Source organism: Dermacentor albipictus, chromosome 1, assembly GCF_038994185.2.
Source record: "Dermacentor albipictus isolate Rhodes 1998 colony chromosome 1, USDA_Dalb.pri_finalv2, whole genome shotgun sequence".
Lineage (NCBI taxonomy): Eukaryota > Metazoa > Arthropoda > Arachnida > Ixodida > Ixodidae > Dermacentor > Dermacentor albipictus.
The window spans coordinates 99,268,299-99,283,049 of NC_091821.1; the positions used below are offsets into that span (position 1 = coordinate 99,268,299).

General features: G+C 42.4%; 1 protein-coding gene across 1 annotated transcript in view; it reads left to right on the forward strand.

The window, feature by feature from the left end:
* Positions 1 to 14,751, forward strand: part of uif (sushi, von Willebrand factor type A, EGF and pentraxin domain-containing protein uif) — a 135,636-nt gene that overhangs the window by 70,793 nt on the left and 50,092 nt on the right. The window contains exons 13-21 of the mRNA XM_070523659.1: positions 330 to 509; positions 991 to 1,356; positions 3,331 to 3,507; positions 3,821 to 3,931; positions 4,833 to 4,927; positions 7,052 to 7,273; positions 9,642 to 9,804; positions 12,596 to 12,787; positions 12,953 to 13,132. Coding sequence (XP_070379760.1) covers positions 330 to 509; positions 991 to 1,356; positions 3,331 to 3,507; positions 3,821 to 3,931; positions 4,833 to 4,927; positions 7,052 to 7,273; positions 9,642 to 9,804; positions 12,596 to 12,787; positions 12,953 to 13,132 — 1,686 coding nt within the window. The remainder of the gene's footprint in view (positions 1 to 329; positions 510 to 990; positions 1,357 to 3,330; positions 3,508 to 3,820; positions 3,932 to 4,832; positions 4,928 to 7,051; positions 7,274 to 9,641; positions 9,805 to 12,595; positions 12,788 to 12,952; positions 13,133 to 14,751) is intronic.

Below are 14,751 nucleotides of genomic sequence, written 5' to 3' on the forward strand. Positions count from 1 at the left end.
TAGGTTAAATCTGCCTGCAGCATACAACACCACTGTGAATGCCCTTAAAACTTCTAAGTATGGAATCCTCTGTAGGTGCCGACTACAGGCCATTACAAGTGCCAAAGACAAGTCTAAACAACTTAGATTGGAAAAGCAGGAACGTAAATTCATCTAGCTAAATGTGTAGGGGTATCATGTAAATGTATTGAAAAGTAGGACCGCAGACTACTACAGAGGTTTAGGCCCCAGAGCCCTCAGGTATTTGGCACCTATGGTACACTACCTGTAATCTGGTGTGATGAACGATCTCAAACCATGCCGTTTCCTTTTGTCTGTTTGAATTCTAGACTGTCCTCTTCTAACTGTCGGTGAAGGAGCACTGGCTTCAAGTCGTGAAACAACGTTTGGTGCCAAGGTGACATATGTTTGCCCAGCAGGGCAAGAATTCAGTAATGGCATGTCTAAAATTGTAGCAGAATGTATGCCAGGAGGCAAATGGAGCATTGGCTCCATACCAAGGTGCCAAGGTACGTGTGTTTAGTGTCTCGCATTGAAAATATTTATGTGTAAATTCATGACTAAGTGACGCATGTTTTCTTTAGATGACTGACACAACCACTAGGAACAAAACTTTGTTTACCTTCAAGGAAGAAAAGCAGTCTTTAGATTTTAGCAACCAGCAAGTTGCAATTACCTAATTAAAGAGTCAGCCAGGAGAACATAGGCAGCATGAAAAGGAGCGAGCTGATAAAAACACATGTATCACATATTTAAGCAGTAATTTTTAAGCTACATTTCCTACCAAGAAAAATCCCCCTTATCCCTACTGTTCTTTACAATATAGGATACAGAGACTGGCGTACATTGAAAGGTGTTATTATAAGTTTCAATGCCCTCGTCTGTACATTATGTCACCATTTGTGGGCAAGGTTGAACTCATTCTTGCATGCAGTGCTTTTGTGGCTCCCAGAAATAGCACTGCCGTATTCTTGTTTTCTTTTATGACAGAACGCTACTGTGGTGCAGTGCCGCAAATTGACAGTGGCTTTGCTGTGGCAGCAACTAATGTGACATATCGCGGACAAGCAACCTACCAATGCTATGCTGGCTTTGCCTTCACGGGTGGCTTCCCGACGCAAACAATTCGCTGCAACGAAGAAGGCAAATGGGTCAACCTGCCTACATGTCTGGCCTCATCATGTCCTCCACTGCCTGAGGTGCCACATACGGTACATACCATACTCAATGGTGGAGGCAAGAACTACGGCACTGTGGTGCGCTTCGAGTGTGAGCCAGGCTACATTCGCACTGGCTACCCCGTTATTGTCTGCAAGAGTGATGGTCAGTGGTCAGCAGCACCACCAACCTGCAAGCGTAAGATGAAATCAAATAACATAATTAAACTTTGCATGACAGTACTACCTGTAGTCCTTTGAGGTTACATGCTGCTTTTTATAATTATACTGCACAAATTCAAGTTATGAAAATCTACCTGGAGTTACCAGTCTGGTTATGATAAAATCTCTTCTTATAAGAGTCGTTGAAATGTTAGTTACACTCAGCAAAATGTGCAAGTAGTAGAATTCGAGCTAGTGTGGTCTGTTCTTTATGCTCACATCAGCTTCACTGTTACGTAACTGCACGTTAATGGCTAGAGAATAATTGTACCTTCTTGTGTGCTATCTATAAATAAACCGGAAAATTTGTATCATGGAGCATTTCAACTTCACTGTTCAAACAATTTCAGGGGAATTCTTTTACTATTTTTTTTAAAGGCAATTCATGGGAGTTAAAGACCACAGTTCAAATATGTTCCCGGTCCAATCTGAAGTAAAAAGCACAGTGGCAATACATTATTACAAATAACTACAACATTACCTATGGTGACGGAAATACACAAGTGCAACTTTCGACTCTGTAGTGAAATAAAAAACAACTGCAGTACTGGAAGAACAAAAATGAGCTGACAGTGTTATCTGGGAAACAAGGTCAAGAGGCGGCAAGGATTACACTTCAGACCTTACAGCTATGTAACGCACCATGCCCTTAATGGCTGGCGATGAGTTACTTACAGCTTATTGTTTTTGGATTCATAAAATGCTGCAACAGTTCCAGTAATGAGCTTCTGTCCAGTCAAGTACCAGCTTTAAATAATTAGGCTCTATTTGAATCTGTCTGATGGCATTGCCACTTCTGCTGAAGTATTGCTCATAACAATATTTTCTTTACATCTCAATGGCTTTGTTATAACAAGAGTTCACCATAAATAAATAATATATGCAGGTACATGACTGCATAAAAATAACAGTACATAGGAAGCAATTGGCCTGTGCAGTAGCATAAGAAAGGTGTGACATACTTTAGATAGGGTTTCCACTGTTTGTTCACCAGACTGCACAGACTAAACCATTTGTTGCAAATCAGACCTTCGGCCAGACTTCATCGATGTGAAGTGTCTCTTCCGTGTTGGTTGTGATTGGGAGTTGCCTTCACGAAAGCTTATTCAGCACTAATTGGACTAGCCGAGTCCTGCATGTCATGCATGAGAGTCCTGAATGTGATGTCTGTGGATTCGAGGAGAACATCGACCACTTATTGTGCCGCTGTCCTCAATTTGAAGCACAGAGACAATCTATGTCGAACACATTCAGGAAACTAGGTGATTGTCTCCTGAGTGAACAGACAATATCAGCACACCCTCCCTACCTACCCCATTGACCATCGGTGCAGAAAGGCACTTTTGTGCTTTCTGTGAACGTTTGGCTTGTGCGAGCACCTGTAGTGCTGTCCGTGCACATCTCTGTACCCCCCTCCCCCTTCTCTCTCTTCTCCCTTCTTTATATCCCCCTTCTCCCTTCTTCCAGCGTAGAGTAGCCAACTGGACTCCTGAGTGGTTAACATCCGTGCCTCCCTTTTATCTCTCTCTCTCTCTCTCTCAGTACAGTTTGTTAGATAACTTGTGTGGCATTACATGTTGTTTGGCCAAATGTGAGTTTGTTTTTTGCGTTTCTACAAGCAAAAAAAGTGCTGTCAAGGTCCCCACAGTATTCCTACACTTAATTACGCTCTGCAGCTGTATAGTTCAGTTGCACATACAGCAGTAATAAACGTTAAAATGTTTCATTACAGAAAACAGTTTGCATATACATAAAATATCATAAGATTTCCTTCTGGTCTAAGTTTAGAACAAAGAATTTCCAGCATGCATTGTAGTGGTTGCATGTATGGACAGCACCCTGCAATTTCAGGCTTTATGCATTGGTGATTACAAAGTGATCTCGATGACTGATGAACTTTTGCGCCACTTAATATGCTTGTGACTTCACCTATGTCACTATTTTACTGCAGGAGCTCAGTGTTTAGACCTTCCGGACATCAAAAATGGCTTTGTCCTAGACTCAAGAAGAACATACTACTTTGAGGATGAAGCAAAGATACAGTGCCATAAGGGCTACAGGCTCGAGGGAAGCCATGTTGTTACTTGTGGACCTAACCAGACTTTCGATAACCTTCCAACTTGCCGAGGTAAGGGTGACAAAGTGAAATCAAAAATTCATTTACTTCTTTCAGTTTTTGTGGGACAAAGGCTCCAAACAAGGGGCTGGTTTATTCTTTCTTTAATAATGTTAAAAATCCCACAAACAAATGCATGAAGATATGACTACCTTTTGGTGCGACTTTTGCCAATGAATACAATAGAACAAGGTTTGTGTCCCAATATGTATGTGACCATGACTTCCTAGATGCCTCAGGCATCTTTGGCGTTTTAATTATAAAATATGCCTATCTATTTTTAAATGCTGATAACAGTTACCAATCAACATCTGAAACTTTACAGATATAAATGAATGTGCATCATCATCAGCCTGTGACTCAGCATCAACTATCTGCACAAACACTGCTGGAGGCTTCTTCTGCAAGTGCAAGAAAGGCTTTGAGCCCAACCTAGGTGTGTAACCATATAGCTACTATGAAGCAACTTAACGTCAGTTTATACATGAAAAGAACAATGGAAATAATAACTAATTTCTAAACATTTTTGGTGCGCTTTGACATTTGCATTTACAGATTTGTAAAACAGCCAGCAACTTGAATCTGAGCAATAGTAGCAGCATGAAATTATAGGCCATATTTTAGGTTGTGAGCAAAAAGTTCAATGTATCTGGCGTCAATTCCCAATTCCATTCTACACATATGACAGCTGGAGATAAAACTTATTAGTGCTGCTAAAGTTGAAAAGCTATTGCAACTTTACCTTATGATGATGAGAGAATGTAGAGCACAGCGGGGAATAAAAGAAGGCAGTAGTGAAGAAAGCGCGAGGAGGAAAACGGAGGAGGAGGCCACAGTGAAAGCATGAGGCAGAAAGTGGAGGAGGTGAGTATGGCGAAAGAGTAAGGAGAAAAGCAGAAGACTGCGATAGTGAAGAGAGCGTGAGGAGGAAAGCGGAGGAAGCCACCTTGAAGCACCACCAGATGGCCCTCACGTCTGCATATCCGCGGCAACGGCGGCAGTCTGGGGAAAAGAAAAGAACCAGAAAGCTCGCCTTCACACACACCATTCACAGCAAGCGTTTCCCGGTAAAGGTTATGATTGCATAAGCTGCAGTTGCCAGGAAGCGGCAACCTTGTGGCCGGTCTATACATAGCACCATGCATGACAGCTCCGCCAGTCGGTGCAGTGATTGGTGCGATGCCTCAATGCATCACGAAATGAAAACATGCTTAGAGCTGTGCTCAAGTTGCACATTAGGGAGTATCATAATCGTCGGTGAATTTTTACAAAGTGTTCCCCATTTGAACATGGGAAGCAACTCTATTACATGTGCAAACAATGTTTTAAACATGCAGACTGCAGGCCAGTTGGTGACCTCGGACTGAGTAATGGAGCCATCCCTGACACAAGCATTAAAGTTTCTGGTACAGAAGGAGGATACCACAAAAATGTAAGTGGAGACTTCAACATACATGTAAATAGCAGTCGGAACAAAAGGGGCTACAATGGTGTAAAGGTAATGCAAACAATGCTATAGACAACAGGAAATATTCAACGTACTTCAAGAAAAAGCTTCATTGCACAGCAAAATGCCATAGAGATACCAACTTTTTCAGAAGATCCCATTTTTTGCTTGCAATTATGCTCAAGTTCATCAGCACAATTTCGAATATGAGCTACTGCCTCTCTGGCAACAGACAGGCAGATGGCTTCATTTGGCAGCTAACAATAAATTGAGCCCCTCGATTCCCTTGATTTTTCTTGCTATTGCCTGTCTGAGATATATGAAAATTTTTCTTAAGTACCAACTGCTATGACTGCAGAAGTTTAGGACTGTGCAACTCAAATTGCTACTTCCAATTAAAACAATATTTTGCCTCACCATCCCAAACCATGTCCATGTCTTTTTCAATGCCAGGTACTCTGACTTCAGAAAATGGGCAGTTTTACAGAATTAACATTTGAATTTAGTATGTGACAGTTTTAGTCAGGCTGAACTAAGTCTTCTAGAAACGATCGATATATTTAATTGAAATCTTATTTCTGCTTAAGAAATTTGGGGGGTCACAAAGGAAGAAGTGTCCAGAGCAATGGCACTTCCTAATGTGTAAAGGGAGCTTGATATTCAGGTCACGGCTTCTCCAAACCAGAACAGAGTTCAGACATTGCTATTATTTGAAATTACAGAATACAGACAAATTCAGTATTCATTACAAATTCAGAGTTTTAGACTTGGAATGAATGATGCAGAGTTCACAATACAGAGAGCATGACAGATTCAGCGTTGATTGCTTTGCGACCTGTCACAGAATCTTTTATAATCCACCAGAAGGCACAGGATCCATGATACGAAAACACTGAATTAAAAAAATAAAACCTCACTTATAGAAAGGCATGATTGCACTGTACTCTACTGCATAATATATACTCACGGGTGTATGTTGTGGCACCAGAAGAAAACACCCACAGAAATCTATTTACAAGATGTTTACAACATAAGAGCACAGCAGCCAAGTCCCTAGCATCATTGTCTTCACCACCAAGCTTGGGCTCTTTTTCCTCAACATTGTGCAGGGCGTTATACCATATGCCCTCTAGCATGGAAGTGCCGTTCTGTTGCGTCTTGGGCAGGGAAAAATTTATAGCATTTTATCCCGCTGACGTGAATGATGTCACAGGAAGTCTGGATGGAGCAAGCTGTAGGCATGACTGGAAAGATCTCCTAGGTTACGTCGGTCACTAGGCTGAGAATCCAGTAAGGACCAGAGTAGCGAGAGGTTAGCTTTTTCAAGGGGCCGACGCGGTGGGTTGGAGAAGATAGAAGAACAAGGTCCCTGGGAAGATAGTTTAGTCAGTGTCATGGTGACAGCTATCATAAATTCACTGTTGCTTGTTCTGAGAAGCAGAGGGCAATAGTGGGCAACTTGACTTGCTTGTTCGACTTCAACAATGACATCAAGGGCACACTCAGACGCAAAATCTTGAGAGATGGGCTAGATAGTATCAAAAGGCAGTACGGGATCACGACCATACAGCAGACAAAGTGGTAACTTGCAGTGTTGTGGCATGGTGAATGGTACGCAAATGTGTTCCTCAGTGCTGTGGAGAGCGCTGCAACAATATCATGCAGAAATACCTTGCAGGAGGAGGGTCTGAATGTGCACACTGCCTCGTGCAAGTAGATGTCTCATGTATTAACATGTATCACAGTGTAGCCACTTGGAAAAAAAAAAAACTGTCATAGTGAACGTCAATTAGCACAGTCTCTGGTTTCAATCAATTAGGCTGGACTGGTTCAGATTGTATTGTGGGATGCAAACCAGCTTGTGCATCTAGAATTAGGGAACAGCGTGAAAGATGAGGATGCAGAAGAGGCACAAAACAACCACGCATAGCACAGTTTATATTTTTTTTTGCCTCTTCTATGTTCTCGTCTTTTGCGCTCTTCCCTAATTCAAGATGTTCAACCCACTAGCCAACAGATGCACTTTGTTAGCTTGATCAGTCGGATATTCCTATATTGTAGCCCTTAAGGGAACAGCTAATCAGCAACTTGATTGTACATTCCATGCAGAATGTTCGGTTGGATGGCCCTCGCGGATGGTGTGGCAACATTCCACGCTCAGGCGAGAACTGGGTCCAGGTTGATCTGAGTGCACCTACAGTTGTACGAGGCTTTCGAACACAGACAGTGGTTCGCGATGATGGCTCCCAAGCATTCCCCCTTAGTGTGCGCATCCAGTACACTGATGACCTCACCGACATCTTCCGGGACTTCGCTGATCCCACAGGAAAGGTATGTATATACATATTATGGATATGTTTGCCTCAGTTTAATTTACACATCAGTAATACTATTTTCAGACCATGTAAAGTAGGGCAATATGTATAAAACTGAGTGCTTGGTATTCAGAAAAAAATTTTATGGACAGTCTTTACCAAGCATATTTGCAATTAAATTATTTATTTACTAGTTGTGAAACAAACTACTACTTTGGTTCATTTAATGAGATTTTTTTTTCATTTTATAATGAAGCCACACATAGCATTAACGCTGTCAATATTTTATATTTTTAAGCCTTGGTTTGAAAGCTGTAGTTTTTTCACCAGTCATTCAATCAGAAATTTTAAGAAATGCCAATTACATACTACTTTTGATAATATTTGTTCCACATACTACCTCACTCCAGAAATTTTCACTCTTTCTGGTTTTTGCTTATGATGGCTATTCATAACAGGTGCCATGCAGTGGGTCTTATTTTTACAGTTGTTTTCCAGTTTCATTTTAAAAAAAAATGCTGATACAAAATGTTTTCTTTCTGTGCAATCCTTTCTTGCAGTACCTATGTGCCCTCAGTGGTAAAAAGTATTTTCCAGTCGTAGATGCCGTACCGCAGTTGTCATGTCTACAGCTGCAATTAGCACAGCTGAGGAAAAAGCATCACTCAGACAACAACCGTACATGGCTTACCCAGACCTACTGGGTTCACTGCTAAAATGCATGAGCAGCTGAGTCAGAAATAAAGTGCACGAGTAGAAGAGATTCCAGTTCCTAAAAGACATACACTTGGCTAAGCATGGTCCTTAATTCTGCATGCAGACATGCACATGCACAGATCCTCACTATTCTTGCTGCAGATACTAGTGTGCTTTTAGTCGTAAGGATAAAAAATTTTTGTAGGTCATGTCTACAGTTCCAAAACCTTTGTCATAGCCAAGCAAGCGGCATTGTCTTGACCAAAGCACAGAGTTGAAAATTTAAGCAAGCATGGATAAAAGGACTGTGATTGCTGATGAGATTTGTGTCAACATGTCCATTCTAAGTACTTTTGGCAGTTTTCACGGTTTTCATTGTCTATAGGCATTCACAGTTTTCATTGCCTATAAGCACATAGCTTTAAAGGGACACTAATGGAAAATATTAAGTCGAGCTAGATCATCAGAGTATTCATCTAGAAGCCTATCATCCTTTTCTATGTGTCAATGTATAAATTTCTAGCGTAGAAAATTGCCACTGAAGGTCCGGCTGCCACTCCTCAATTTGAACCGCCCGCACCAAAGCAGAGGACTTGATGTCATCTCTACGTAACCGCCCTTCATGCCGTGTTATGTCTTTTGTAGACCTTATTCAGCTCTACACGAAGTGTATTGCTTGGTGAGTGCAGGTGTTTGGCTTGCCGCTCTGTGGCTCTGCTTGGGTTCAGGTTACCAGTCACAGTCACTTGAGCCTCCATGGCCAGAGCCGGCAGGGTGGTCAATTGCCACAAGTTGCTGCCTCGGCCATTGTAAACGGAGAAAAGCAATGTCACTTGCAGTGGTGGGCCACTCTCTGTGCATCAGAGGTGCTGACGCCACACATAAGAGGTACCATAGTGGACAACAGATGGCACCACTTCAATTTTATATTTACGTCAGTTTCTCACTTAAAAAAAGCTCAGTTTTCGTTATGAATGAAGAATTTGTTATTACAGAAGCTTAATCTTTCAATCTAGCTTGAAATAATTTGCCTTTGGTGTCCCTTTAAACCAGTGCTTCATGGAACGGTGCAGCAGAGTGCAGCAGTAGCCTACCATGTGACTGCACCTGACTTTGATCAGGCTGAGTTGCCCAGCAGTCATTAACACACTTTTGTTTGAGTGCTTTGACCTGCTACTGCCATGGAAATGCTAGCTGTCTTCACTTCTATTGTCCAAAAAGGCACAATCATTTCACACCAAAGAACACTTCACTTTGTGAAATCAAATTAAGGTTACTTGTGCACAGAATATATTAGTATTGCATATGAAGTTGAAATGACAAGATCAGTCAGTTTGGAAGTTTGGAGAACTATTTGCGACTCTTCATAATGCTTTTAAAAGTGCATTAGAGCACTGAGGTAGAAATGCATTCTGATAGCATTCAAGGGAATGGTAATTCATATTTAGATCTGTTGATGAATAAATGATCTTTTCATTCCGAATCAGCAAAACTACTTGTGGCAATTATGTACTGCCATTAATGTAGTTTCGCTAGGTCTTAACTTATCATTAAAACAACTTTGAATGTTGGTAGCACCCAAATTATAAAGACTAATAAAGCAATAAAATTTGTTAGGTGCTGGTATCTAGTAGTGCTTAACACAAAGTGACCAGCCACTGCTAACTTAGTATGCCATCCATTCACAGGCCCTCGAGTTTCGTCTTACTCCAAATGGAGGCTCTGGCTTAGCTGTGGTCAACTTGCCCCTTCCATTTGAGGCTCGATATGTACGTGTACTCATTGTGGAATATGTGGGTGCCCCTTGCATGAGGTTGGAGCTCATGGGCTGTTCTCGTCAAGACTGCCTTGGTAAGTCCGGCATGCACAATTCTGTGTGTCACATGAAAAAAAAAAAAAAAACCTATAGGCACTGTGAGCCCATCACTGAGTGCTGCCAGTGCTTTAGCAAACTGCGCTGCCTGCAGCAAGAATTTTGTCTGTAAATGTAGAATGTTCACAATCACAGCAAAAGATTATATCAATCACGCCGTGCACACAGCCTATCTCCTCTGGAGCTATCTTTGAAATAGATTAAATTCCTGCCATTGGCAGTACTGTTAATTACACAGTCTGCTGCAATGTGGCAGCCGCTGTGCTTCTGTGTTATTATTACATCAGAGCAATAAGAACTCATGTGAAATGTTTCGTCGGTTTACTTTTCGTCACAAGCAGCTGCTTGTGAGAGGATAAATGTAGACATACTGCAAATTATCAGGGTAATATATAAAACCTGTCATCACTTATGACATGGCAGAAAGATGTAATAAGGTGAATACAACAATACAGGCAAGAAAATGTTAGTGACACAAGCACTGTTTTTCATTTAGTGCGAAAAATTGTCGCAACTTTGCATGCTTTGCTTATAGGGCCTCTGAACCACTCTGAGCTTGAAGGCAAGCATACAGTTTCTCTTTTACCATCACTACCTTCTCCACAGGTGCTCTTTCCTTTGCACCATGTATGGTGCACCATGCACGATGCATAATGTCATGCTAGCACGCTTTTAAACGAAGCTTTCTTTGCCAATTCCTTCGACTTTTGCGCTGCTGCTGCTGTTTTCTTGCACACCGCATCCGGGGTGGTTCAGAGTGTGTACGTACATGGTAGGAGCATAGCAGAGAATGAAGTCGATGCAACAAACTTGCTTGGACCTTTTGATCGTGCCGCATGTGCACAATGCCTTCTGGAGCTCCCTGGGCATCACCACATTAGCCTCTTGACAGGTGTAATTATCCACAACCTCCTCAAAAGCCTTGTAGAAACTGCAGCGCTTACCTTTCTACTAATGTGCAAGTCCAGAGGGGACGTGGATAGAACTGTAGAGAGGGGGGGCGTACAGCAGGCAGAGAATGGGTAGAACCAATGCAGTCAAGAAACGAGTGAACAATAGCCTTGCCACTTTCACAGTTCCCATACAGGGGAGAAAGTGGGAGAGGGGAGAGAGGATGAAAGAAGGCAAGAAAACAGCAGTTGTGGGCAAACTGAAGGTATGGTACGGTATGCTTCTGCTGTTGCTGAAAAATAAACACTGTGCAAATTTGTGAAGCAGACAACTGATGCGAGGCATGCAGCCGTAAAGCTGCATTAAAATGCTGTAGGGTCTATGCATCACTACAGAAGCGGTCACACGCCAAAGCAACACTTCTGTGCCTCCCGTGCTAGCTTGATGGCTATGGCATTGCTTGAGGTTGCGGGTTCAATTCATGGCAGCCACATTTCAACAGGAGTGAAATAAAAAAAATACTAGTGCACTTAGATTTAGGTTCCCATTAAAGAACACCAGGGTGTCAAAATTAATCCACTATGGCATGCTTCAAAATCCGATCATGGTTTTGGCATATACAGCCCTATCATTCAATTAAAGTTAAACACTTCTGCCAAGATTCAATGTGCCATGTGAGGCAATGATAATGCTTGACCTTCTTGGAGATTATGAACAGTGGCGCACAACAGCGCCTCGAGCTAACACGTCTCCCTGTGTGTTCTGTGTACTACACAGACAAACAGAAATAGTGCACGCAAGGGAACATTTAACACCAACTCGCCGCTCTCGTATTGGACTAAACGCTGAAGAAATTACACATTCACTGTCAGCATCACTACTAATTATCGTCAATCAAAGCAAACAGCATAGAATGCTTTGCTTACATCGATTCCCAGTGCGTGGAAGTCTATTTTCTTCTTTGAGAGCACCATTAACTTCTGTTTACCAGGAATGCACTGTTTTTCAGCTACATGCTCTTGCCGCTGCACACATAATGCTAAACACACTACAAAAGGTGAAAATCAGTTTATTGCGCACAACAATCAAGCAAAACAAGAAATAGAGGGTGTGCTAAAAATTAAATTAAATTATGGAGTTTTACGTGCCAAACCATAATCTGATTATGACGCACACTGTAGTGGGGGACTCCAGATTAATTTTGACCATCTGGAGTTCTTTAACATGCACTTGAATCTAAGCACAAGGGTGTTTTTCCATTTCGTCCCCATCGAAATGTGGCCGCCGTGGCCGGGATTTCATCCAATGACCCCGTGCTTAGCAGCACAACACCAAAGCCACTAAGCAACCACGGCAGGCGAGAGGGTGTGCTCCTGCCTGGAAAAGGTACACCAGCAGACCAATTGTGACTGATGTTCCTTGTATATGGGCCAATCCACAGCTTTTACCGTGGTGACATCACCTGCATGACCCTTTTGGCATCACATCTGAAGAGACTGGAAAATCTTGTAGAGGAGCATGGAATTTTTTTTTTAATTGGCAGAGGTGGTTTAGGGGCCCTTTAATGCATCTAGCATCTCACATACTGTGCAAAGGCATGATAATACTATGCATCTCTTACAGATTTCTTTAACTACTAAATGTAGAGCTAAAAGATATCAAGGCTGGCAAGTTCTTTCTAGTTCAGATCTAAAAAAAAGAGAAGAAAAAAAGGGAAAGACTCTGACATGCAACATGGATATTATATTGAAGCACCAGCATGGGAAGTTAAACTAAATGTCTCAGCATACAGAATGTGTCAGTTGCACAAGGAACTCAACCCAGTATTCCAAGAAACGAAGTGATCTGTCAGTGTGCTGTTCGCTTGTCGTTTTTCAGATGTAAATGAATGTGTGCACAAGAATGGTGGATGTGACCAGCGATGCATAAATAGTCCAGGCAGTTTTAACTGTCTCTGCAATGTTGGCTATGATTTGTACATGACGAATGGCACAAACGGATTCAACATTCTTACCAGTGAGACAGGATTAAGAGATGGCGACATGTACCGCATCAACAAGACCTGTGTCCGTAAGTGCACCCTTGACATCAACTGGTATCAACTGAAGAGATAAACTTGCTCAATCACAATAAGTCATGTACAGTTTATAGAACTTGTAAAACTTGTAAACACAAAAGTTTAGAGTATACAAATAATTTGTGGAACCATTAAACCACACCGATCTTCCCATGCAGCAAAAATGTGCTCGCCACTGGAGAGTCCTGAAAATGGTCAGCTCCTATCAACAAAATCCATTTACCACTTCGGAGACACTGTCCACTTCCAGTGCAACTTCGGCTACATCATGCTGGGAAGCACGACTCTCACGTGCTCAAGCGGAGGCAACTGGAACGGCACTGTACCTACCTGCCAGAGTATGTACACACTCACTAGCATTTTGCAGATGCAGCAGTGTCCAATGGGAGGTTATTAAGCAAAGCTAGCTAAGTGATAATATGTCATAGATGCTTTACATATGTGCCTTATGCTTCTTTTGTAATTACAGAGGCCTTATGTGGGTCAAGCATGAGCAGAACAGACTGTTCACTTATGGAACAGAAATGGCCATGTGAATAAAATCTAGCATGCAAACAGTATACATGTAAGCATGGTGGCAGAATGAAAGAAAAGGGAAAAGCAAGCAAGCATCTCAAGTCCTCCTCTCTTTAGAAAGTGATGTACTCACCTTTGATGAACATAAATACCTATGGCACATGGAAAACTTAGAATTACTATAATACAGTTAAACCTCGATATAATGAAGTAGGTAAAATCGGCAATTTGCTTCGTTATATCGAAATTTCGTTGTATTAAAATCCGACCTTTTATGCAGATAAGTACAGTCACCGATCTATTTTTATTACACGGAAAGAGGCCGCAGAATTATCGGGCAACCGAAAAAAGCTAATTTTAATCAGAAAACAATTCATTTTGATTAATTTGGGAGTCGGCGACGAATGATGCGGTTTCATGCCTCGTCGACGATATCTTCACATAGGCGGTACGAATTAAGCGAAGCCAGCCACGCTTTCGCATGCACTCCGCCCCCGCGGCTGACAGCGTCGCCTGCGCTGGGACGACGCTATAAGGAAAAGCACTGGCAGCGGGGAGCGAATGCTTAATCTGCCTCTCGTTGCAACGGGTCACCCAAACTCAAAATTATGCAACCTCCAATACCAAACGCGCGGGAAGACACCTTACATGATGCCACGCCGCCTCGGCACGCCCACTCTTTGCGCACGCTGCAGATTACCTCTAAAGCAGGGTGCGCGGCTGCGTATACGCTCAGCCCCGCATACAGCCATGCGCAGCCACGGCCTAGACACGCGCCAACTTAACCCTCACTTCGCTCCCTCCCCCCCCCCCACCTCGAGCGCGCTTGATCGCGTTGCCGCGAGCTTGCTCCCCTCCCTCTTTCCCTTTGCTCGCGCGGAAAGGCGTCACTCGTGAAGCTACCATCTTTCTTTCTCACCCTCGGACACTATCACTCGCACCTAAAGCACAACGTGCGCGGGGGCGCTATAGGATCTTATCGCACTTGGAATTAGTACGGAACATGTGGCTTCACTTCGGCAGTCGCTCTTGTCGCGCCAAGCGCGATTTGAGAGGTGCGTTTGCAAGCAGCCGCTTGTAATACAACCATTTGACCATCTGCGTCCGCGGGAGCTTCCATTAATTGTCTCGACATTCCTTTGTGATGGAAGCGAAATTCCGTTATATTGAAATCACATACAAACACACTTCGTTATATGGAGGTTCTAAATGAATGGTGTTCTACGGACAAGAGCTTATGAAAAGTTAAGTACTTCGTTATATCGAGAATTTTGTCATATCCAAGTTCATTATACCCAGGTTTAACTGCACTTTTATTACAATCTTTTGTTTTTCTGAATATACTTATGACATTATATTGCCTCCACCACCACTGTTGAATCTGTTTTTGATGTTCCATGAGGCCACTTTAGGATTGTGAATTAGTTTATGTGAAAGCACT